Genomic DNA, 25,939 nt, shown 5'->3' on the forward strand with positions numbered 1-25,939 from the left:
TCTGTGTAGTCCTGGGTGTCCTGGAATCTATAGACCAGGCTGGCCTTGAACTCACAGAGATCCACCTGCTTTTGCCTCTTGGGTGCTGGGATTGAAGGTGTGCGCTATCACCACCCTGCTGCAGAGTTTTACTTTTAAAGAAAGTTTTTTATAATTTGCCCCCTAGAGTGTATGCTTCTGTTCCCTTTCCTCCTCCTGTCCTCAGCCCCCTCCCCCACTCTTTCCTTCACTCCCCCCCTTGTTCTTTTAGGCAGGTCTTCCTAGGCTCTCCTGGAGATGGTTGTATAGCCCACGCTGGCCCAAGGCTTCTGAGTGAGCCACATGCACACCACCTTGCCTGCTATGTGTTGTTGATATGCTTGTTTCAGTTTTTTGGAGGGGGTGTTTGTCTTTTGTGGGTGTCCCTTTATCTCTTGCTGAATGTGTATCTTTGTTTTCCTGTTCCTGTTTCTTTGGCTTTCAGTTTGGCACCCCACTTTGGCTCTGGGTCTTCATGTGTGGAGTCCTTTGCCCCGCGTCTCTGTGTCCTTGCCTGTTCTGCGCTTTGCATACTTTTGCTCTGAGTCATACATAATTTGAGAGTTGTCCACATTCCTTAGACACCAGCTCTAGTTTCTAAATGTATTTCAAGGGCTTTTATTATATCAGAGTCAATGGGTTTTGTTAGAATTACAGGTTTAGAGTAATGCGAACTTTCAGTGTTTTTTACTGTAAGACGAGAGTGTTGCTATGCAGAATGACATTTCCTAAGGTACTCTACAGTTTTCATCTAGTGACTGCGTGTTGTTGGACTCTAGCGTCCAAACACCGAGAAGGAGTCGCTCCCAGAGACCATCTCATACACACAGCCGATGCAAAAGCATGAGGATTTTATTAATTCTGTCATGACAGGGTCCCCCAGCATTCGGGAAGCCGAGGGACCTCGAATAGCGGGTACAGTCTACTTTTAAAGGGGCCACAGAAGCAAGGGGGGTTGTTCTTTGACTATTCTGATTGGCTTATTTGAAAGGACTATTACCAATGATTGACTGGTGAGCTGTTGCCAGATCAGATGAGGTAAGAGGTCATTTTGACCCCGTTTCCCAGGGGACCGAACCAAAACTTACGTATATGGGTAATTGTTCAGGAATTGAGTACGTGCAAGTGTAGCTGTTAGGTCCTTGGTTCCCAGGGGAGGAGGGGAAGCACTATGGCACAGAGGCTGAGAGGATTCAGAATTGTCAAAAATGGCTTCAGGATTGTCTTAAAGTCTTACAGTGTGTGAAACAGAATGAATCAGAGATTCCGTGGTCTTCTTAGAATCTTTCCCCTGCAAACTAGTTCCTTAGTTTGACTTAACAGAAAGAATATATTTTACCTCTGTTTTTGGGGGGCTTCCAAGCCTACATTCAGGTTCTGTGAAGAGGTGGCAAGACTCACAGGGCCCAGCATAATAGTTTTTCCTATGATATGATTTATTATTATGAAAGTTTGCAAAGGAAAATAAGCAGAGAGAAAAGTGCATGGGATGATACCTGTGAAGCACAGGTTTCTGAGAATCCTCTAAGTGGAGTTACATAGGATTATGCTTATTTCAGTAAGTTGTGACAACCTGCATAGAGCGTTTTGGACCAGAGAAGCTCATTAGTGACTCAGGGTTTTATTGGGAGTTGGTACATCAGTACATCTGTCTACCGTGGACCAACATTTAGACTTTCAGAAGGAATACAAGTACTTAGCATATAGAAAACAAGTACTCAACTTACACAGTACTGTTTGTGCCAGTGAAAACAGCAAAGTACATTGTAGGAGCCTTCAGAATTCAGGGTTCCAACTCCAGGCAAGGGCCAGCCCAACAGTCTTAGGCACAGCATCTTTGCACACTGTAATAGTTAATTATAAAGTAATTTGACAGGATATTTTAGCTTCTTGATGCCCAACTTAAGAATCTCCTATTGATTAAGCTTGCCTTTTCAAATTGCTGTTATAATTTTTTTGTTCTAGGTAATAGACAATATGTTGTCTATTTGATTTCAAAGTAATATAGTTGGTTACAGGATATTTTTTTTAATACAAAAATGTGCTGTGTGAATTTAATTAGTTTTTAAACATTTTCATTACAGTGATGTTTATTTCAAAATAATTTTATTTGTACTTTTTGCATGTAGTTTCCATTATGGGGTTTATGCCCAAGCTGGGCAGTGGTGGTGCAGCCTTTAATCCCCACTCCCAGGAGGCAGAGGTAGGTGGATCTCTGAGTTCCAGGACAGCCGAGGCCATGCAGAGAAACACTGTCTCAAAAAACCAAAACCAAGCAAGCAACCTATACCCTTTAAATTATATTTGTAATCTTATTGATAGGCTTTTTTTCTTATTTTATTGGATTATTCTTAAAACTTCTTTGCTCTTTCATTTGGTTACTCTACTATCTTACTCTTTAAATTTTTGGTCATATTTGAATAGTTAATTAATTTTTGAGACAGTATCTCATGTATTACAGGTTAGTCTAGTACTTAACGCTTAGCCAAGGACGACCTTGAATTCCTCTGCCTCTGAGGTCAGGGGCTACAGTTGTCTGCTCCCATACCTGGCTTATGTAGTGCTGGAAATTGACGCAGGGGCTTCTTACATCCTAGAGGAGTACTCAGCGCCTGGGCAGCACACAGTCCCTAGTTTGTAATACATACCTAGACGGGATTTGTTTTCTCAGCCTGGCTAATACTTCAACCCTTTGATACAATTTCTCATGGTGTATTGACCCTTCAACCAACAAAACTATTTCACTGTTACTTTATAACTATAATTTTGCTACTGTTATGAATAATAACTGTCTGCTATCCGGATATCTGATGGGTCGTCACTCACATTTTGAGAACCACTGACTTAGACGACTTGAATTTGATCCCTTGATGTCTGGAACCTACATGGAAAGAAAGAATGGACTCTGAAGGTTTTCCTCTGACTGCAGCACACATTCTGTGGCATGCACCTGCAGACTTGTGTAAACACACACACACACACACACACACACACACACGCACGCACACAGAGAGGGAGGGAGGGAGGGAGGGAGGGAGAGAGAGAGAGAGAGACAGAGAGAGAGAGAAAACAATGTTGAATAAAGAAAAGATACTAGGTGGAGGTGGTTCTTTTTGAGATTCAAGTCTTTTGGGAATTGGCCTAAGAGATTTAGTTTTGAATTAGGCAGAACATCTCAATCATGAAAAATAAAGAAATAAGAGACATGTGAACATGGAAAATGCTGAAAGAAGCCTTGTGAGGGCTGGAATGTGGCTCAGGTGATGAAGTCCACCCACCGTGCGGAAGCCCTGGATCTTGTCCTCAGCACTGCACAACCCTGGGTGTGGTGGGCATGCCTAAAACCTCAGAGCTTGGGGAAGGGAGGAGGAAGGATCAAGTTCAGGGTTATCCTAAACTGTACGCCATGTTTGAGACTCACCCACTCCCCCAAAATAGGCAGGTTGTTATAATTTTATCTGGACTATCCTAAGAACGGTAATAAAGCTGAGTGTACGGCTCAGGTTTGTACCTCAGCACTGTAGTCTTTGCAGGCTGATCCTCGGAAGGGGGCTAGGGAGATGAGTCATGGTTGAGATAGTAGCTGCTCTTTCTGAGAACCTGGGTGTAATGAGTCCTTGTGGAGGCTCACACCTATCTGTAACTCGGTTTCAGGGGCTCTCACCTCTCCTTCTGGTCTCCAAGGTCCAGATGCTTGTGGTACAAAGACATACTCAACACAAAAGCCAAAAGGAAGCAGTAGAAACAGTCTTCTTCTCTGAATTGTTAATTTGCTGTTCTTTTTATACTTATCTTAGGAAATTTTTTTTTATAAAACACACATAGAAATGGTGTGCTAATTTCTATATAAGGAAAATAGAGAAATATTATTATGTGTGTATATGTAAATAATTAATGTGTGTGCTTTTGTGTACATTTAAGTTTTCTAGTTAAATAGCCCATGGACTTTCTGGAATTTTGACCCAGGGTCTGCTGCTTTTGCTCACAGAAACTCTTTAGGATATAAGCTTGTATTGTCCGTCTATCCTGTTTCTCTCTTTACCTAGCATCTGGGCATCATTGGGACCTAGTGTATGAGGGCTCTGATTTTTGTCACCTCCTGTAGAGTTCCTGCTGAGTCTTGACTTGGAACTCTACACTGTCGTGGACTACAGTAGACACAAGTGTAGCTTACTGAGGAGGGACTGGGGTGCTGTGTACTGTGCCCTGCTCTGACGCGGATGTCTCACTATGGAATGCTTCTGACTTTGTCATCTATAAGTCTCCTTGGTCTCTGGATATGATCCATCCATCCTTCCTTCCTTCCTTCCTTCCTTCTTTTGTTTTTGATTTTTTTTTAAGACAGTATTTTTTGGATAGCAACTCTGAGTGTCCTGGAACTAGCTTTGTAGACCAGGTTGGCCTCGAGCTCACAGAGATTCGCCTGCCTCTGCCTTCTAAGTTTGGAATTAAAGGTGTGCACCACCACTGCCTTGCTGGATTTGATTTTTTAAAGCCTCAGACAAAATAAACTTTACAGTACATCCATGAGAACTGTCGGAACGGTATTGCAGACATTTGTTTCTGAGCTCCTGCTTTCTACCTTTGAAGAGCACACTTTCTGAAATGCGCCTGCTGGGTCTGTTAGCTGTCCTGAGCCTGCTGTCTCTGTGTAAAGGCAGGGAATGGACGAGACGGAAAGAAAGACAAAGTAAAGTTTGAATAGAAAATGAATGTCAGTGATTTTTCACAAGTGTCAGAAGTAAATTTACTTGTAACAGAACAGTTTCTAAAAGCATGTTTTTAAAAACTAATTAAAATACAGAGTTTCAAAAAAATTCTTTTCCAACAGGTGGGAAGGAGAAACCAAAAACAAATATAGAAGACTTGCAAATTAAGAAAGTAAAGAAGAAAAAGAAAAAGAAACACAAAGAGAATGAAAAGCGGAAGCGTCCAAAAATGTATAGCAAGTCTATTCAGACCATCTGTGCAGGATTGCTGTCTGAGGCTGAGGGTCAAGAAGCCAAAGGCGTCTTAAATGATCACATAAAGGATTACATTGGAAAACATTTAAACGCCAAGAACTGTGACTCTAAGGTTTCTGGTAACAGTGAATCTCCATTTGTCTCGTTGAAGGAACCGCGCATTCAGCATAACCTGAAGAGGTTGGACACGCTGGAGTTCAAGCGGCTCGTTCATATCGAGCACCAGCCTAACGGAGGGGCGTCTGTGGTCCATGCCTACAGTAATGAGCTCTCCTGCCTGTCTCCTGTGGAGATGCAGAGATTTGCAGAAGAATTTGTGGGGTTAGTGTTCAGTGAAAGTGAAAGTTCTGCAGCTTTCTATGTCATGGGTATTGTTCATGGGGCAGCTACTTACTTACCCGACTTTTTAGACTACTTTTCATATAATTTTCCCAATTCACCAGTGAAAATGGAGATATTGGGAAAGAAAGATATAGAGACGACGACTATGTCCAATTTTCATGCTCAGGTAAGAGGTTTTTAGTTTTTGGGTTTTTTTTTTTTTTTTAAATAGCTTTTAATTGTATATTTTAGATAGACTTGTGTTTTTCCTCTTAATTTTACGGTAGGTTTGCGGTAAAACGGTAAGAGTATAGTGACACTGCTTGGGAGCAACTTCTTGACATGAATTTATAAGTTTAAATTTTAATTTCTGCTTTTTTATTCTACTTAAAAATCAGTTAATGAAATACTTAAGATTCTGAGTTCATTCCCTGCTCCCCATCCCCCCTTTTCTTTGGACAAGGACTTCACTTGTACCAAGTAAAATTAATTTAACCAGGTATTTTTCAGTTCTTTTAAAATGGTTTCTCCTAAACCTGTAAATCACCTCTAGCTATGTTCTTTGTGATTCCCTGTAAATGCTTAGCACTGGGTCCATCAAGTTAGTCAGTGCTAAATCCATGCCAGCTGGTATAAAATACATTGTAATAGGGAGTACTCGCTACTTAGTGTGCCAGCTGGTGAAAAATACCTTGTAATATGAAGTACTCACTACTTAGTGTTGCCAGCTGGTGGAAAATACATTGTAATACCAAGTCCTCACTACTTAGTGTGCCGGCTGGTGTAAAATACATTGTAATACCAAGTCCTCACTACTTAGTGTGTAACATTAGTGTGAGAACATTGGTGCGTATTTGCCTTGCTTACTTTCTGTTGTTGTCAGGATACACCATCACCAAGGAAGCATATAAAAGAAGGCATTTAATTGGAGGCTTGCTAGTCCGTGATCATCATGGTGGGGGTTGTGGGGTCAGGCAGGCAGACAGGCAGGCAGACAGGCAGGCAGACAGGCAGGCAGACAGACAGGCAGGCCTGGCCCTGGAGCAGCAGCTGAGAGCTCACATATAGCCCACAAGTGGGGGACAGAGACAGGGACTGAACTTCTGAAACCGCCGAGCCTACCCCTACCCCCACAACACCTTCTCTAGCAAGCACACCTCCTAATCCTTCCCAAACAGCCCACCAACTGCAAACAGATATTCAGATGCGAACCTAGGGGAGCCATTCTCATCCAAACCACCAAAGTATTTTACGCTAATTTCCATTTCCTATTTTTTTCCCCACAGAACATTATTTTGGAGACTAGAGACAAAATTGAGTTTTAGCTTTATAATAAAAGTTAACTTGTGGCCTATCTAAAAGCCAAGTTAACGTGTGGCCTATCATCTAAAAGCCAGTGCTTTTGTCACTGAACAGAGTGAGGGAAGTTTAGACTGTACTAGTTGTGTGTGTGTGTTTTAATTTTTAAAATGTATTTTTATTTTATGTGATTTGGTGTTTTGCCTACGTGTATGCCGGTGTGAGGGTATTGAACTCTGGAACAGGAGTTCCAGACAGTTATGAGCTGCCATGTGGATGCTGGGAGTTGAACTCAGGTCCGCTGGAAGAGCAGCCAGCGCTCTTAACTCTCCAGCCCCTGACTATAGCTTCCCTCCACCTTTTTATGGGGGTGCTCGTAACTGATGTACTATTCTAGTTTATAGGGAAAATGCAGTAAAGTCTCCCGGAGATCTTTCCCTACTGAAAGACTAGCTAGTGAACTGCTAAGAGGCTGTGAGCTCCTCTAGGAACAGACAAAATCACTAGTGAACTGCTGAGAGGCTGTGAGCTCCACTAGGAACAGACAAAATCTTGTCTTCATGCAGCACACAGAACCTGGAAAGTAGCATTTAAATTAAAGTGTATGTCTGAGGATTATTCCCTCAAGCAGCATAGTTGAGAACTGAAATTTAAATATTTTTTTAAATATTTATTTATTATGTATACAATATTCTGTCTGTGTGTATGCCTGAAGGCCAGAAGAGGGCACCAAACCCCATTACAGATGGTTGTGAGCCACCATGTGGTTGCTGGGAATTGAACTCAGGACCTTTGGAAGAGCAGGCAATGCTCTTAACCTCTGAGCCATTTCTCCAGCCCCAAATTTAAATATTGTTATAATAGAAAGGAAGCAATAGAGCATTCATTACTAGCCCATTAGGGTTTTTAAAAATTCATTTTACATGGGGCTGGAGAGATGACTCAGTGGTTAGGAGCATTGCCTGCTCTTCCAAAGGTCCTGAGTTCAATTTCTGGCAACCACATGATGGCTCACAACCATCTGTAATGAGATCTGGTACCCTCTTCTGGCCTGAAGATATAGACACAGACAGAATATTGTGTACATAATAAATAAATATTTAAAAAAAAAACCATTTTACATACCAACCACAGTCCCATCCCATCCTCCGCCCAAATGAATACTCCAACCCTGAGAGACTTTGAATAATAGGTAAAATATTGAGAAATGAAACAATGCAAAAGAAGAAAGCCCTACAGTCCTAGATTATTCTTTGTTTCTTTTTTCTTTTCTTTTTCTTTTTGGTCACTTAATGTGTGTAAGTGATTTACTGTCACTGTGCTAAATGACAAGTTGTATACTATGTTTTTTAGACTTCAAGTTGTTTGCACAATATCACACATTCTCTCTATCATACTGTGCAAGTGTGTTTTAGTAATGTTTTAAATGCAATAAACACATTCATGATGGAGGAAGGTCATTGGCTAATAAAGGAACTGCCTTGGCCCATTTTATTGGTTAGAGGATAGGTGGGAGGAGTAAACAGAACAGAACGCTGGGAGGAAGAGGAAGTGAGGTCAGACTCGACAGCTCTCCTCTCGGGAGCAGACGCCTGAGAGAGACGCCATGCCATGCTCCTGGCTCCTGGGCAGATGCACGCTAAGAAGCTCCGACCCAGGATGGACATAGGCTAGAATCTTCCCGGTAAGCGCACCTAGGGGCGCAACACAGATGATTAGAAATGGGCTAAATTAATATGTGAGAATTAGCCTAGAAGAGGTTAGATAGAAATGGGCCAAGCGGTGTTTAAATGAATACAGTTTGTGTGTTGTTATTTCGGGCATAAGCTAGCCGAGCAGGCGGCTGGGGTGTTGGGGACGCAGCCCCGCCGCCGCCCTTATTACTACACATTCATGTATTAGTGGTGATGTTTTTAAGTTAACTTTAAAAATAAATTTAGGAGTATAGTAAATGATAAGACTTTCCATTTCACGGTGGCTGGCAGGATGACCCAGTTAGTAAAGACACTTACTCTCACTGCCAGATCTGACTGCTTGAACTTGCTTCCTGGGACACACGTGGCAGGAGAGAACCAGCTTCCAGAGGTTTCTCTCTGACCCCCACATGTGCACCATAACGTGTGAAAAACAAGCAGCTTTCATTTATGTGCTGTTTACAGAATGAAAGCTGCTTAGCTAGTAAATAAAATGAGAGCTGGACTTGTTCACGGCTTCAGTGTGGCTCTCGGGTCCTTAAGGAGCTACACTTGGTTATCACTGTCTTCTGGGGGCAGATGCTGCTTCTCTGCTGCTGGCTGTGGCTCCGGCCCCAGGTCTTGTGATCGGCTACTGTGTTGACTCAAGCTACTTTGGATGTTTAGGGCACTGAAATCCACATGGCTTTGTAAAGTAATCTTGTTTAGTGCGGAGCAAAAGTGTGTAATGAACTCATTTGTATTTTCCTCACGTTGGATTCTTTCATTTTTTTAAAACAAATTACTTATTTACTTACTTTTTGTGGGTTTTTGTTGTTGTTGTTTGTTTTTGAGACAGGGTTTCTTTGTGTCACTCTTCTGGAACTTGCTCTGTAGCCCAGAGCCTCGAGCTCACAGAGATCCGCCTGCCGCGGCCTCCCAAGCGCTGGGGTTAAAGGTGTGCGCCACCATGCCTGGCTGGATTCTTTTCTTTATTTACTTTATTTCATTTTCTTTTATTGAGAGCTTAGGATAACTCAAAACAGAAAGATCAAATCAGATTTGATCTTGTCCTTAAGCCCTGGGCCAGTGAGAATAGTCTGAAGGCCACATGGTGAGAAGGCGTGTGCTCGCACTTAGCACTTAGATCCCTCTTGTCCCGCAGTGCGGCTGCTGCTCTTGTCCCGCAGTGCGGCTGCTCTGATGTCCTTTACTTGCTCTTTTTTGAACCAGGAGCTGCTGAGGCTGCAGTTGTTCCTGCCCCTCCTGCCCCTACCTCCTAATTGCTGACGTTGCGGATTTAGTCTCTTAACCTGTCTCCTCCAGGAATCGATCCCTCTTCCCATAAATCTTATGAATGATAGTGTGAACACAGAAAAATGTATCATTGGAGGTGAATACTCAGGAAGTGAACAGACCCGTTGAGTTCAGAACTGAGAGGACTGAAGGTCGGTCTAAACCATTTGTTATGACTGCCCTGCTGGTCTCCTCGAACTCCGATGTTTATATATACAGTGTCAGAGACTGTTAGCGTAGTGTGTGTGTGTGTGTGTGTGCAGTGCGTGTGTGTGCAGTGCGTGTGTGTGCAGTGCGTGTGTGTGTGCAGTGCATGTGTGCACGCACACGTGTGTACTGTGTGTGGAAGAGCCCGAGGAAGTCAGATGAGGGTGTCGGGTCCCTAGAGCTGCAGCTGCACAGTCTCGAGCTGCCATGTGGATGCTGGGAGTTGAACCCAGTGCTCTGAAGAGCAGCAAATGCCCTTAACCATCATGCATTCTCCAGCCCAACCAGCACATGAACACCCAGGACATATTACCCTGAATTCAAACAAGATGTTTTCCATATTTTGAGCTCATGTTTAATGGTACATCTTTGTCTTCCTTTCGGTATTATGTTTGTGACATCCATCTTGTAGATAGCCATGTTCCTTTTTCTTATTGTTGGGTGGTATTCCATTGTACGTATGTATTGTAATTGTCCTAATCACAGTAAGTGGACATTTTAGTTGTTTCTACTTTGGTATGGTTATAATAGGAGCTCTGAGTATTTTGTTCATAAACTTGATGGGCATATGTGTTAAAGTATTCCTGTCATTTGAATATCAGGATCAAAAGCTGCACAGATACGTGGTTTTGATAGATGAATTACTTTTTTTTCGAAACTCTTCTCCCAGTTTGTGTTCACATCAACAGTGGGCCATACTTCTGGTCACACTTAGTATCTTTTATTAACCATCGTTGGGGTTCAGCAGTATCATCTCCATGTAGTCTAGTTATCATTTGCCTGATGACTGTTAAATATGACTGTGTATTCCAGTGCTGGTTTGATGACTGTTAAATATGACTGTGTATTCCAGTGCTGGTTTGGTGGAGTTTCTGTTCTGCTCTTTCGCACAGATTTTAATTTCCTCCTATCTAGTAACTATAAAAATTGTATTGTAGATCAGATCTTTTTTGTTTTGTTTGTTTGTCGAGATAGGGTTTCTCTGTGTAATAGGCCTGACTGTCCTGGAACTAGCTCTGTAAACCCACAGAGATCCGCCTTCCTCTGCTTCCCCAGTGCTGGGATTAAAGGTGTGCACCACCACTGCCTGGCTAGATGAGATCTTTGCTCAGCCAAATAACACTTCTCAGTCAGTGTCTTGATTTATCATTCTTAGTGTTTTTTTGATGACTAGAAGTTAAGTTTAATCTAGTGTATAATTCTTTCTCAGTAATGGGTAGTGTATTTTGTGTCCTATTTTAAAAAATCTTTGTCTACTCCAAAGATAATGACAGTCTTTGGTGTTTTCTTTTGGAAACTTTTATTGTTATTCTTTCACACTTAAATCTGCAGCTCATCTCTGATTATACAGCAGGAGATAAAGATCAGGGTTCCTCCAGGTGTGGTGGGTGTGCCTGTGATGTAACCTCAGGAGGGGAGGCAGGAGAGCCTGGGTGTCAGGATTAGCATGGGCTAGATAATGAAACCCTGTCTTTAAAAAGTCAAAACTCAAACAGGGTTAATAGTTTTCAGTGGAGTAGGTGTGCAGACGCAGCACACACACACACACACACACACACACACACACAGCACGCACACAGATGCAAAGATGCTGACTTCCTGATGCACTGCAGTCTCCTTGTGGCAAGTCAGCCAATCCTGCCCAGGGCTCTCTCTGGGCTTTGCTCCTCTATTGCCCTTTTATGACTGCTCAACAGGGAACCCAGTGGAGCAGGACACTTCCTGTAGAATGGCCCGCCCCCGCCCCCGAGAGATGGCCTGGTGGATAAAGACCTGACCAAACGAAGCCTGGCAGCTGGGTTTGATCCCTGGCTGCTGCCCAAGTGGAGGAGGGAAGCAGTTCCAGTTCCACGTTGGCCTCTGGCCGCCACAGGTTTGCTGTGGGGACCTTCAAACAAATGTAATTTAAAAAATTTTTAAAAACTTAAAAACTAGAGTGATTTTTTATTACATTATCTGCATAAATATATATATATAGGTATTGTAAAAAGACAGAAGACAGCACGTACTAGTGAAGGCAGAGTAAGGAATCCTTATCTACTATTGGTGACACTGTTACTAGGGGAGCCAGTACCGAATGTGGTGTGGAAGTTCCATAAGTTCGCTGGTATATGCTGAAGGAAATGGAATTAGTATGTCAAGGAGACATCTGTCCTGATGTCTGTACTACAGCATTACAAGTGGAAACAGCCTTACCCAGCGAAAGGATAAGAAAATCTATGCATGTAAGTTATGTGCATATGGACTCCTGTTCTAAGTCTGCCGTTTACTGAAGCCTTACATTAAGACCAATCCCACAAGGTTTTAGGCATGGAACCTGAGAAAGGGGATCTGCCAGAAGCTGAGCCTTCCGTGTATGGTAGTCACTGCAGAAAGGAAGGCGAGTGAGGGCTGGTAGCCAGGAGACTACGTTTCCAGTCTGCTGCAGCTAAGACATTCTCATGTGCTGTTAACAGTGAGGTATTGGCAGATCCCCACTCTTGTATGGGGTGGGAACCAAGGCTGTAACTGGGAAAGTCCATTTTTCTGCCTTATTAATTTAAAGATGAATATTAATAACATTTTTATTGAAGTTATACGTATTTTTAAAATAAAACGAATAAGGGGCTTAGGAGTTGTGTCCTTCCATAAAGTGCTAATGTCCAAGCATGAAGCCCTGAGTTCTGTCTCTAGCATCCTGAGAAAAGCCCACGGCAGCCGAGCCCTCCTGTGATTCCGGTGCTGGGGAGGCAGAGACAGGAGGGGCCCTGAGGTCTGGTTGCAAGCCAGTCTGGCCAAATTTTCAAATTCTAGGCCCTGTGAGAGACCCATGTGTTAGAAATTAAGGTGGAGAAGATTGAGGTAGACAGTGATTCCTTCTCTGACCGTGCCCTTAAATATCATCCATCACAGTTGTATTTGAAAGTGTATGTTAGACGTGGTGCCCTCTTGTGTCACCCTCCTTTCCATATCAGGTGGTGTTAGACTGCATCACCAAGAGTGTGAAGCAGGGGCAGGAAGTAGCTTAACAGGTAAAGGCCTTGCCACCAAGCCTAACCCGACACCTACGTGGTGGAAGGAGAGAATCTGCTCTCCCGTGGACTGTCCCGTGACCTCCACACACGGACCAACCTATCCCAAATCCCTGTCTTTCTTTCCCATGAACACCAGCGAAAGGATAAACATAGGCAAATAATAAACAACAAATAACTGTTAAACAGTAATGTGGCAGACACCCACTGATTAACATAAGGGACTGCGCTACTCCCTAAAGACGAGACAGAGAGCTGCTGCTTTACTCCTTCGTCTCTAAGCGCCTGCATTTTACCTGCTTTTCCCTTTACTCCAGATTGACACTGATACAAGTTGACATGTGTTTTAGGTGTTTTATGGATTGCTGTTCAGAAGAACTGCTAATATCTTGGGATATTGATGGGAGTACTAAAACAGGTTTTGAAATAAAAATAGTTCATGCTGCAGGAACCAGCCATGAAAAGCTAAATATGAACAGACCACCCAAGGGAAGTTTTTTACTTCCAGCCATTATCACCTGCCAGTGTAGAACATAGCCATAATAAATTTAATGGAGGCCTGGGTCTCAGTAGTTTACCCTGAGGTAATACCTGTTTGCAGGAAGGACCACAAACTGAGATTACCCGAGCACCAGCCAAGAACAGACCATCCAAAGGAAGTGCCTAATGTTCCAGCCACTGTAGATAGGACCACCTGCCAGCACACACTCACCAGGACACCCCTGGACAAATGTCAGCCAGTCGGGAATCCTGAACCTCAGAAACCCCTCACCCCCACCTTTACTACTATAAAACCCAACTCTAACTGAGCTCCAGGCTCTCTGATTATTGCAGTACCGCTGGACATGCAAAGAGACCGAGTGTGCAAACTTGCATAAAATAAAGGCTCTTTTGCTTTTACTTTTATGTACAGGACTCGGTCTCCTTGTTGGTATTTGGGGGACTTCGTGGATCAGGGAATAACACATGCATTCTAGATCAAACAAATTTCGTTTATCTGCTGAGTCTTTTCAGAAATGTAGCATACATATGGGCATTTATTGCACAAGGATTTTCCAAACTTACTTGATTATATTATTTTTTAAAGCTTAGTCATGGTTGAATATCTCCATCTCCCCTCAGATGGCCTCAAATTTGCAATACCCTGTGCCTCCTCCCCAGTAGGTCTGTGCTGGTGTACCCGGCTCAGCCTTTGCTGTCCTGGAATCCCTATGTAGACCGGGATGGTTTCACACAATAGAGATCTGCTTGCTTCTGACTCCTGAGCGCTGGGGTTAAAGATGTGCACCACACACCAGCCTTCTCCCTCTTTCTTGTGGAGTAGAAATAGTTATCTGATTAAAAAAAAAGTTACGTGACAGTGGGGCAGAAGCCAGCTTTACTTATTAGAGAAATAAATTATTTCAAACAGTGTGCCTTCATTTACACACTAGCTAAATAGACGTAGAATTTCAGACTTATTTCCCCTTCCCTTGGTCGCCCTTAAATTCACTTTACACAGTGTTCTTTCATGTCTTTTATATGCAGTCATGGCATATAGTAGAAAAAGCTATTTTTTTCTCTCTTTTTCTTGCTATGAAAGAGTATTAAATATCACGTCTTCGGGAGAGCTCATATTGAAGTGTGCTTACTACTTGAGAAGAATTCACTCATTGAAAATTCTTTTATGTTATTTAATGAAATTAATTATTTAATTGAAAATCATATACATTATTTAATGGGTTATTACTTGATGTAGTAAAGTGGACCTATGTTCATCTCTTTTTTCATAACTCAAATAATGTTTTGTTTTTCGAGACAGCGTTTCTCTGTAGCTTTGGAACCTGTCCTAGAACTAGCTCTTGTAGACCTGGCTGACCTCAAAGTCACAGAGATCCGCCTGTTTCTGCCTCCTAGATGCTGGGGTTAAAGGTGTGTATCTCCACCACCCAGCCTCTGTTTGGGTAGTTTTAAAAATTATTTATTTTATTGGTGTTTTGCTCGAATGTATGTCTGTGTGAGAGTGTTGGGTCCCCTGGAACTGGAGTTTCCGTCAGTTGTGAGCTGCCATGTGGTGCTGGGAATTGAACCAGGGTCCTCTCTTAACCTGGGTACCGTCTCTCCAGCACCCCCCCCTTTTTTCCTTTCGAGACAAAGTTTCTCTCTGGAGCCTTGGTTGTCTTAGAACTTATTTTGTATGTCAGGCTGGCCTCGAACTCAGAGATGTACCTGCCTCTGCCTCTGTAGTGCTGGGATTAAAGGGGTGTGTGTCTTCACTGCCCAGCCTCTGGTTTGGTATTTTGTCTTGTTTGTACATGGGTACTAAGGATTTATTGGTGGTTAGAATTGTTTAGTGACATAGGTGATACTCAGGTATCTGACTTAAATAAATGTATGCACAGCAAACTTAACTGCCTGTATGACATGGAAACATTAGCTCCCTAAATTGTCCTTTGTTACATTTCAAAACCCTCGCTAAGTTTGTGTTTTATAACATAAGTTGATCTTACTTCTTCCCTTCCTCTCCCTGCCCGTGTTGGGGATCAATCCCAGGACTGTATAAATGCTAGGCAAGGGATTCCACAGATCTGCACCCTCAGCCCGAATTTCCCTCTTCAATAGCTTTGCGGTTTCTCATAATTCATATGGTCACATGCAGATCTCAAACCAAGTACATGAATGCAGAATCATTTAATAGTTTTTGTATTGTAATCTGGAATGTTCGCTGGAGTTCAGACTGGCGACTGTGGGTTTGTCCAAGACGACCGTACTGAACCACACTCATGGACAGGTTGCCTCCTGTTAATCTGGGATGTTTGTTAGAGTTCAGAATGGCGACTGGGTTTGTTCAAGACGACCGTACTGAACCGCACTCTGACCAGGTTCCCACTGTGATACCGTCATGTCTCTGAGTCAGTTCAGACTCTCAGTTTGTTGTTTCTGTGGCCGTGGTCCTCAGCTTCCTAATGCTGTGACTCTAACACGGTTCCTCATGTTGTGTCCTCAACCATAAAACTATCCCGTTGCTACCTCATAACTGTAATTTTGCTATGTTGTGAATCGTGATGTGAACACCTGGCACAACCCAAAGGTTGGGAAACATTGATGTAGGGATGATGGGACCTTTTAGGGGAAGTATGATCTATACATTTTGTGACTTGGGGCTTGGCTTGTGAACCTGAGCAGTGAAGTTTTGACAGATAATGGAAAAGTTAAACTTACAATTCTTAAATAAAGTTAATGTTCATCATGATAAAAATTTAAAGAATCAATGCTTGCTGGTTATGATAAGAATGAGATTCTGGTGTCCTGGAGTTATTCTAGGGGAATAGAATATTTACTGTCATGTTCCCTAAAGTATGTGGGCTGGAACTGGCACTTTGCATGTGTTAGTCTATGTATGCCGCTGCAGTTGTATAGTTTTATAATAACAAAAGCATGGCCATTTAGGTTTGCCTGTACTACAGGACTGTCGCTTAAACTAGGTCAGCCCTGGGCAAACTAATCAGTGATCTTCAACATATTGTGACCACAAAGTCTTACTTTTGTAAAAAGCGGTAATTGGAATTTTGACTAAAGTTTATTTAGGAAAAGAAGCTTGAAATGATACCTCCCATTTCTGTACAACGCACCATCGTCTGTGAGGAGCAGATGAGCAATCCAGGTGTCAGCACACCCACAGACAGGCCGCTCGGTCACACAGGTGCTTTAGGTAGTGAGCACTGCCTTTTCTTCTCTGATCTGGGTCACAAGGAGAGCAGGAGGACTTTATGTGGGATCTGAAGTTAGCAGGTTGATGGCAGGGGTGATTTTGTGGCCTAGGATTTCCACCTCGGCGTTTCAGCCATTTCATCAGAGTTGAGGATAGCGTGTGAACTGGCTGCAGTGAAAATCTTATCCAGAATGAAAGGAAATCCTTAGTGGCTGTTGACATTTAACCACTAGGAATGTGGGTCATTTGACACTTGTGGGGAAAGATAAGAGCTGTCTATTTAGAAAAATGGTGTGTCGTTTTGAATATTTTTAGTAGCACTGTATTAAACAACTATAGAAGACGGTGCAGCTGGTTGTCCATACAGTGTTCATTTGAGCTCTTCTAGTGAGTAGTGCAGACAGAGAAACAGAAATTAGCTGGCTTAGTAATATTTTTTATAAAATGCCCCACTATTATTACAGACTTCTTTTTTTTTTCTGCCTTGTATTTTCTTTATTTCTGGCTATGTTCTAGTAGTCTGAAATGATGTAATTCATTGTTATCTGACAATAACAAACACTTCATATATATATGTCTGACTTATTTAACTTAATTACATTCATGTCCCTCAGGTAAAAAGAACATATTCTCATGGTACTTACAGAGCTGGCCCCATGCGACAGATTAGCTTGGTGGGAGCCGTTGATGAAGAAGTGGGAGATTTCTTCCCTGAGTTCCTTGACATGTTGGAGGAGTCACCGTTCTTAAAAGTAAGAGAAAGTCTTAGCATTCTAAGTTGTGGGTGTTACTTTCAAGTTATAGTTGATACAGATGAATGGTTGTTTACAATTATTTTTTAATTTTTATTTAAATTCAAAAAAGGAAACCTATGTATACATGCAGTTTCTCAGCTTTTTTTTTTTTTTTTGTGTGTGTGTGTGTGTGTGTGTTTGTTTGCTTGTTTTTCGAGACAGGGTTTCCCTGTGAAGCAGTCCTGACTGTTCTGGAACTCACTTTGTAGACCAGGCTGGTCTCAGACTCAGAGATCTGCTTGCCTCTGCCTCCCAAGTGCTGGGATTAAAGGCGTGCGCCACCGCTGCCCAAATTTCTCAGTCTTTATTGTAATGACAAAGTTAAAGGGTGAATCAGCAAATAACATTGCTTGTTATTGCGTCTGTACAAGAAGATTCAGATGAGGATGCCTAGTAAGCTTTGTGAGAACCAGGGTGTGGTGGGAACGTGGTGTGAACTGGCCTGGGGAGCTGTACAGTCGGTGGTGGGAACATGGTGGGAACTGACCTGGGGAGCTGTACAGTTGCATCAAACATTCAGCTCATGCTCCATTTTTGTTTCTAAAATTTTTCTAATCAACTTCCATTTTAAATTCTTTTAAAAAAATGTATTCATTATTATGAGTACACGTGGGTTTGGGGCACCCACGGGCCATGAGGTACATGTGGCTGTCAGAGGACAACTTTGTGCACCCTGCCCCCATCTTTTCCATGTTAAATTTCATCTTTTTCACATTTGCATGCGTTGTGGGACTCGGACACAGGCCGCGTCAGTTTTGTGCCGAGCTCTCCTGCTGCGCAGCCTTGCAGCCAGGCCCTCCCCTCCCTTCTGTTTTGGAGTAGCTGCTGCATTCTTACTGCATCTGCACTGCGTAGTTAGTTCCTTAATAAGCAATAATACAAGGATGAGTGTGACCCTCCCGACAGGTAGGGCCGTGGTCACAGCAGAATGTGGGGCTGCTCTCCAGCCGACCACCTGAGCCATTGCATGACTGGCTGTGTCCTGCCTCATGTGTTACATAGCCTGTGGTCTACTTTGACTTTATTTTTCTTTCTTTCTTTCCCCCTTTATAGCTTTTACACTTTTTGTTTGTTTTTCCTTTTCCAGTTAGTCATAGCAAGTACTTTGAGCATAATCATTTTTCTTGTTTGTAGAAAATTTAGCTCTTCTTTCAAACGGGACTGTGAGGTGATGAAGACATCCCATCCTTCCATCTAGTGCTCTCGTCCTTGTCTTCCCTCCTCCCTCACTTCTTTAGGAATTTAGTTTCTGCTTGTCGGGTGGTGGTGGTGGTGCACGCCTTTAATCCCAGCACTCGGGAAGCAGAGGCAGGCGGATCTCTGTGAGTTCGAGGCCAGCCTGGTCTACAGAGCCAGTTCCAGGACAGGCTCCAAAGCTACAGAGAACCCTGTCTCAAAAAAAGAAAAAAAGCAGCCTTGTCAAGAAACTACTAAACAAATAATTTGATTGGTTTGTGTGTGTGTGTTTTTTTATGACATTAGTATTTGATTATCACCAATTAAGGGTGCGTTTGACTTTTTGGTGGAGGTGGGTTTAGGTTGGATATGTGTTTAAGAGGGGAACTTTTTTCCTCCAATCTCATTTTAACCTTTGCTAATACATGGTAAAGATTTTTATAAGGGAATTAGAATTTTTTGTTTTAATTATCAGTCTGTTTCATTTGTTGACTCTAGGTAATATTTTTTGAGATTAATATAATTACATTATTTACCCCTCTCTCTTACCCCACCCACATATCTCTCCTCGTAATAGCTTTAGTACATATTTGAAGATATATTTTGAGAATAACTAATTTGTGCTATTATTTGTTTCTAGTGTACGTTGCCGTGGGGAACACTCTCTAGTCTAAAGCTAGAGAGTCGGAAAGATAGCGATGATGGCCCCATCATGTGGGTGCGTCCGGGAGAGCAGATGATCCCTGTGGCGGACATGCCAAAGTCGCCCTTCAAGAGGAAAAGGTATGTCGGCAGTGTGCTAGCATCCTTGATTATAAAACATCCAGAATAAATGAAACATGAGACGGAAGGGAATGAGAATAATTACAGCCTTTAATCCCAGCACTCGGGAGGCAGAGGCAGGCGGATCTCTGTGAGTTCGAGGCCAGCCTGGTCTACAAGAGCTAGTTCCAGGACAGGAACCAAAAACCACAGAGAAACCCTGTCTTGAAAAAAAAAAAAAGAGAGAATAATTACAGTGAGGAGTATGTAGTTGGTTGTTTTTATTCTTTGGACTCCTTACACTTTACTCTTGGGGGCCTGCCACCCAGCTCCCAAATAAACCACACGGAGGTACCCAGCCTTAGCTTGGCTTGTTTCTTGCCAACTTTTCTTAAATTATCTCATCTACCCTTTGCCTCCGGGTATTTTCCTTTTCTGTTTCTGTGTATCTTTTCTTTCCTTCTTATTCCGTGTCTGGCTGTGTGGCTGTATGGCCCCTGGATCTTTCCTCCTTCTTTCCTATGTATTCTCTCTGCCTGTCAACCTCACCCATTCTTCCTCCTGCCTTGCTGGTAGCTGTTCAGCCCTTTATTAGACCAATCGGGTATTTTAGACAGGCAGAGTAACAGCTGCACAGAGTGAAGCGAATGCAGTGTAAACAAAAGCAGAGCATCTTTGAATAAACAAATATTCTAACACATCATAAACTAATATTCTACAACAGCAGTGGAGAAGATCTCACTCATGGAGAGACAAACTGGTTAGAATAAATTTAACAAGTATTCAAAACTTGTATTAAGAACTAACCCACATCATTGGGAAGACAGAAAATAATACAAAGAGAAAATGAAAGTTCACTGTCTTCCAGGTTTTAGAAGAACTTCAGTCGACTTTTCATTTCACTTGGATATTCGCTCCTATACTGGAGAGAATGAATTTACTTTATGCATGTGTGGTGTCATCAGAGAGTTACTAAAAATTTAGGCCAGGAGGTGGTGGTGCACACCTTTAATCCCAGCACTCGGGAGACAGAGGCAGGTGGAAGAGAGAGAGAGAGAGAGAGAGAGAGACAGAGACAGAGACAGAGAATTATTAAAAATTTATAAACTATGCATGGAGCAAAAGTTGGAAAAATATACACTAAAGTTAACTTTGTGGTCATAGAACTGGGGGTGCTAGGGGGCAGTGTGGCTTTTTTTTTTCTATAGATACCTAAAATGATTTTAACAGTATCATGAATTATTACAAACAACAAAACAGGGTTGGGGGAGATGACTCAGGAGACCCAGGCTCCATTCCCAGTGCTCACATGCTGGCTCACAGCCATCCAGCGCCAGGGGTCCCATGCCCTTTCTGACCTGTGAAGGCACCAGACACACACATGATACACTGCATACATGCAGGCCAACGATTCATGTGTATAAAATAAATGAATCTAAAACAAAACAGGGTAAGACGTCATGGAGCAAATGGTAGGTTTCCTGACCGCAGGGACTGTTGGGCTTGCTGTATGGTGTCTGCTGCTTAATAAATAATGGAATCCAAGAGTTAAGTTCTAAGTTGGTAACAGTTGTAAAATTGTGTTTTATAGAGCTTATTCTCTTCTCTTTTTTGAAAGATTACTTAAAACATTTTAATGATGTGTTTTTGTTTGTCTGTGGGTATATGCATGTGTGGGTATGTTCATATATGTGCAGATGCCTGTGGAGGTCACAGGTGTTACACGCTGCCCCCCGGGAGCTGGAGATACAGGTAGTTCTGAGCCACCCAACATGGGCTCTCGAAACTCTCCATAGCCCTGGATGTCCTGGAACTCTCTGTGTAGACCAGGGTGGCCTCAGCTGAGTGTTTGAGCCTTTCCACCTTGCTTGTTTCAGGAACTGAGTGAAGAACTTAGTCAGAAAATCTGTTGCCAGATGATATAGATACAGATTTTTAGATATAATTTAAAGGGTTCACTAGCCCCTCGGAATTTCTCTGTACTTCAAGGTTTAGAGCCCCTGATATATGTGATGCTTCATGGCCTGGTGCTGTCCAAATAACCACAGTACTGCGTGCTGCTCGTGTATTTAGGGGTTTGAGTGTGATGTCACTTGTCTATTAGCCCATGTTTCCAAACAGGTAGAATATTAATCACAAAGAGTCTGGTAAGACGCGTGCAGGGATGCAGGAGATGCAGCAGGCAGTAGAGTGGTCACAGCGTGCAGGGATGCAGGAGGAGCAGCAGGCAGTAGAGTGGTCACAGCGTGCAGGGATGCAGGAGGTGCAACAGGCAGTAGAGTGGGGTCACAGCGTGCAGGGATGCAGGAGCAGCAGGCAGTAGAGTGGGGTCACAGCGTGCAGGGATGCAGGAGGTGCAGCAGGCAGTAGAGTGGTCACAGCGTGCAGGGATGCAGGAGGAGCAGCAGGCAGTAGAGTGGGGTCACAGCGTGCAGGGATGCAGGAGATGCAGCAGACAGTAGAGTGGTCACAGCGTGCAGGGATGCAGGAGGTGCAACAGGCAGTGGAGTGGTCACAGCTAGTGGAGGACTCACAGCATCAGAAGAGGAGAGCGGCAGAAGCCTACCATCTGGAATAGCCTAGCAGAAGGTGCTGCAGAGGGAGGGAGTGGAGATGCCTCTGCTGTGTGCGAGGAGAGTGGGCAGCAGGTTCTTAGTGCTCGTGAGCAGAAGATGGGCAGGAGGGCCTGTGGAAGGTGAAGACTTTTTTTCCCCTCTAGTAACTGTTTCGTGGACCCACTGCCTGTCGTCGTCGTTAACCTGGGGGTAGGGTCTTTTTTGCTAATTTATTTTTGTCTTTCTTTGAAATTCTCCTAAGAATAGCACCCTCCTCTGTACTGTAGTCTCAGCTTAGACAGCACCTGGCCTATGGCGTGTGTCGTGTGAATATTGAATTAATCTATTTAAAAAGTTATGTCAGTCAGGCAGTGATGGCACACTTAGTCTCTGCACTTGTGAGACAGAGGCAGGTGGATTTCTGTGAGTTAGAGGCCAGCTTGGTCTACAGAGTCAATTCCAGGATCTCCAGAGCTGTTTGTTACACAGAGAAACCCTGTCTCAACCCCTGCCCCCCCCCAAAAAAAAAAAAACCAGAAAGGAAAAAAGAAAGAAATGTGTTGCTTCTAGAAGTATGTGTATTGTTGAGTGCCCCACACTCCAGGGCTGCCACTTGTGGGAAAGGATTTTCCAGAATTGACATGTCTTATTTTTTGTTTGCCTTTATTCATTTTAAGAATTAAACATCTCCTTTTTGTCTGAAATTATGTGAGTATGAAATGCCTGGTAAGGAAACAAGCCTCAGTATTTAAATGCAAATCTCTTTTAATAAACAGGACTACCAATGAAATCAAAAACCTTCAGTATCTACCTCGAACCAGCGAGCCTCGGGAGATGCTGTTTGAAGACAGGACGAGGGCCCACGCTGACCACATAGGCCAAGGCTTTGAGCGACAGACCACAGCTGCCGTGGGGGTGCTGAAGGCTGTGCACTGTGGACAGCGGTACACAAGCTGCTTCCTCAGAGTTATTCTGTGTGTCTGAATGTTTCGCCTGAATCCCACTCGCCTGAATCCCACGCGTGCAGTGTCTGGTGGGGCAGAAGAGGACAGTTGGGGTTGTCACATGGGTGCTAGGGATGGGCTTGAGTCCTCTGGAAGAGCAGCCAGCGCTCTTAACTGCTCAATTCCAGCCCCACTATTGCTGTTTGTTGGCGATGGCTGTACTAGAACTTGAACCTGGGTTCTTCCTTACACTAACTACTGTTGTTTTATTATATTTTCTTTCACTGTTTTCGAGACAGTGTATTACTGTGGAGCTGGCCTTACTGTGACTGTCCTGGAATCCACTATGTACATCAAGCTAGCCTCAAACTCACAAAGATTCACTTGCCTCTTCTTCCCAAGTACTGGAATTAAAAGTGTATGCCATTTAAAATCTTTATTGGGCCATGAGATGGTGGTAGAGACCTTTAGTCCCAGCACCGGGGAGGCAGGGGCAGGAGGCTCTCCGTGAATTTGAGGCCAGCCTGCTCTACAGAGAGGGTTCCAGGACAGCCAGGGCTGTGGAGAGTAACTTTCGTTTTGAAAAACAAAACAAAAGCTGGGCAGTGGTGGCACACGGCTTTAATCCCAGCACTCGGGAGGCAGAGGCAGGTGGATCTCTGTGAGTTCAAAGGCAGCCTGATCTACAAAGTGAGTACCAGGATAGGTTCCAAAGCTACAGAGAAATCCTGTCTCTAAAAACAAAAAACAAAAAAAAAAAAAAAAAAGAAAAAGAAAAACGATACAAAAGCCCTGTATTGGAAATGTTCATAATTTCTTTTTGCTAGGGAAAATCATTTATTTTGCTTTTACATTTGGATAGCATAATTGAATTGAATATTTAAATTGCTAGACTCTAATTTGAGTGGAATAATTTCCTTTTTAAAATGACTAATGGAGAAATTCCTGGTTAAAGGGAACTAGATATACCTAGAGCTACTGTAAGCTCATTTACGAATATCTTGTATTACCCTTGGGAGGTCATTCATTATGTCGTGACCGTGGTGTGTGTTAGTGTGTCTGAGACTCGGTCCTCTTACTCTGCTTCTTTGAGACAGGATCTCTTGTTCGGCTGCTGAGTATGCAGGAAAGCTGCCTGTAAGCTTTCTGGGACTGGATTCTTTTGTTTTCCACTCCCATTTTGCCATAAGAACTCTGGGATTATAGTGCTCAACTTGGCATGGTTGGGGCTCTGAACCCGGGTCCTCACACTTGCTTAGTGCTTTGCCTGTGGAGCTCTCTCTAGCCCATAATTATACCCATAAAGTTAGGGTATAATTTACATTCAATAAAACATGTACCAATTTTAAGCCTGCTCCTTGTTTTGACTAATTTATTTAGCTATGTACTACAACGACAGTCAAGTTGTAGAACATTTGTCTTGTAGTATTCTTGGTAGCTCATTACTTCAGCCATTTCTTTACCTCAAATATCCATTCATCTGCTACTTTCTGTCCCTCTCGGTTAGTCTGCCAGCGATGTCTGAGGAGCAGCGCAGAGAAGGGAGGGCTGATTTTAACTTACGGGAGTCTAGAGGGCTAGAGCATGGTGTTTGGTCCAGCGCACCGGGAGAGAGCACTTGTGTTTTCTGTCCATACTCTCACTTTCTTCTGTGTTTTAGTCTTTGAAAAGTCTGCACTCCAGGAACTGGCTGCCCAGGAGACTCTCTCATTGAACCTTAGGGATTTGACTATATTATGACTTATATTTCTTTTTTTTGAGATTGTATTTTTTGTTTGGTTGGTTTTTCGAGACGACAGGGTTTCTCTGTGGCTTTGGAGCCTGTCTTGGAACCAGGCTGTAGCTTTTGTAGACCAGGCTGGCCTCAAACTCACAGAGATCCGCCTGTCTCTGCCTGCCGCCCTCCTCTCCCGCCTGCCCCCACTGCCGGGATTAAAGGCGTGCTCCACCACCGCCCGCCTGAGATTATATTTTTAATTACAACCTTTTTCTCTTCCCTTTCCTCTTTCCAGACCCTCCCTTCTATCCCTCCCTGCTGGCCTTTTCTTTTTATCAGTTGTTGCTATAGCCATGTCTGTACTATGTGTATCTATGTACACAGCTCCATGTCTTAGCTCCGTATAATGTTCTTTTATGTCTGTTGCCTGGGATGAGCGTTTGTGTGCTTTTGTCCCCAGAGGGCCACCTCTCCCCACCTTTCTACTTAGCAGCCTGCAGTTCTTTGTGTAGGGTTGGGACCTCAAAGGCTTTCCCCATGTGACTTTGCACACTTTGGTGTCCTTTTTGGGCAGTCCTGTTGGTGAGACTCCATGGGTGTAACTTACTAGGAGACAGGATCTCACAGCACAGCCCTGGTCATCTGGCTCGTAGAATTCTTCCACCCCCTCTCTACAGTGTTCCCTGAGCCTTAGCTGTGGGAGTGTTTTCTAGATGTGTTAGCTGAGACAGGGTTCCGTGACTCTGCACATTGATTGATCGTAGTTTCGGTCAGTTGTCTCCGTCAGGCTAGACTGTCAGGATTTAAGAAATGTAATGTCTCCAATGAAGAATGAGTATTTGTAATAGACATTTCGTAATTTATTGTTACTAAGACTACAGCAATGAAATAAAACTGCAAGAGTCCTTAGGGGTTGTGTGCATCAGCATGGTTGTAGTATCTTTCCCATCTCACACTAACTGGGCCCAAGCCTACTTAGTGTCCAGAGCTTTTGAGATTGGGTGTGTTCAGGTAGACAGTTAGTATCTTCTGTAGAACAAGAAAGTATTTCTTCTCTCTCTGTTTTTTTTGTAGAGTGTCACTGTGTAATCCAGGTTACAGGCGTGAGCCACTTCTGCCCATACTTTTTATTATAAATTCATGATATACTAAATGTACATAGTTATGAGATTCAGTGTGATATTTCAACACAGGTATACCCTATGTAACAGAGCAGAACACTGCTTTATCTGTTACTTCCACAACCACCACAGCATCCACCATTTTTGTGTGGTGAGAATGAAGTTCTCTCTTCTGCCTGTTTTGCAGTATTTAACTAAATGTTAACCATAGTCACCCTCCTGTACTACAGAACATTTCCAGTTATTCCTCCCTAATAACTCACTCTCTCCAGCCCAATAACTACCATTCTGTGCTTTGCCAAGGCCCCTTTAACTCACACATGGAAATGAGAACACATAGTGTGTGTCTTTCTTGTTTGCTTCAGCTTCTTTTATGCAGTATTTTATATT

General features: G+C 43.1%; 1 protein-coding gene across 1 annotated transcript in view; it reads left to right on the plus strand.

Annotated features, from left to right (window-relative positions):
- The window catches only part of LOC121458766 (lysine-specific demethylase RSBN1L-like), a 52,912-nt gene that overhangs the window by 22,737 nt on the left and 4,236 nt on the right, over positions 1-25,939 (plus strand). The window contains exons 3-6 of the mRNA XM_041668129.1: positions 4,850-5,490; positions 17,095-17,232; positions 19,091-19,233; positions 22,544-22,711. Of these exons, the coding sequence (XP_041524063.1) occupies positions 4,850-5,490; positions 17,095-17,232; positions 19,091-19,233; positions 22,544-22,711 (1,090 nt within the window). The remainder of the gene's footprint in view (positions 1-4,849; positions 5,491-17,094; positions 17,233-19,090; positions 19,234-22,543; positions 22,712-25,939) is intronic.

This window comes from Microtus oregoni, unplaced genomic scaffold, assembly GCF_018167655.1.
Source record: "Microtus oregoni isolate MIOR12 unplaced genomic scaffold, Mior012 000018F_ref0000195, whole genome shotgun sequence".
NCBI lineage: Eukaryota > Metazoa > Chordata > Mammalia > Rodentia > Cricetidae > Microtus > Microtus oregoni.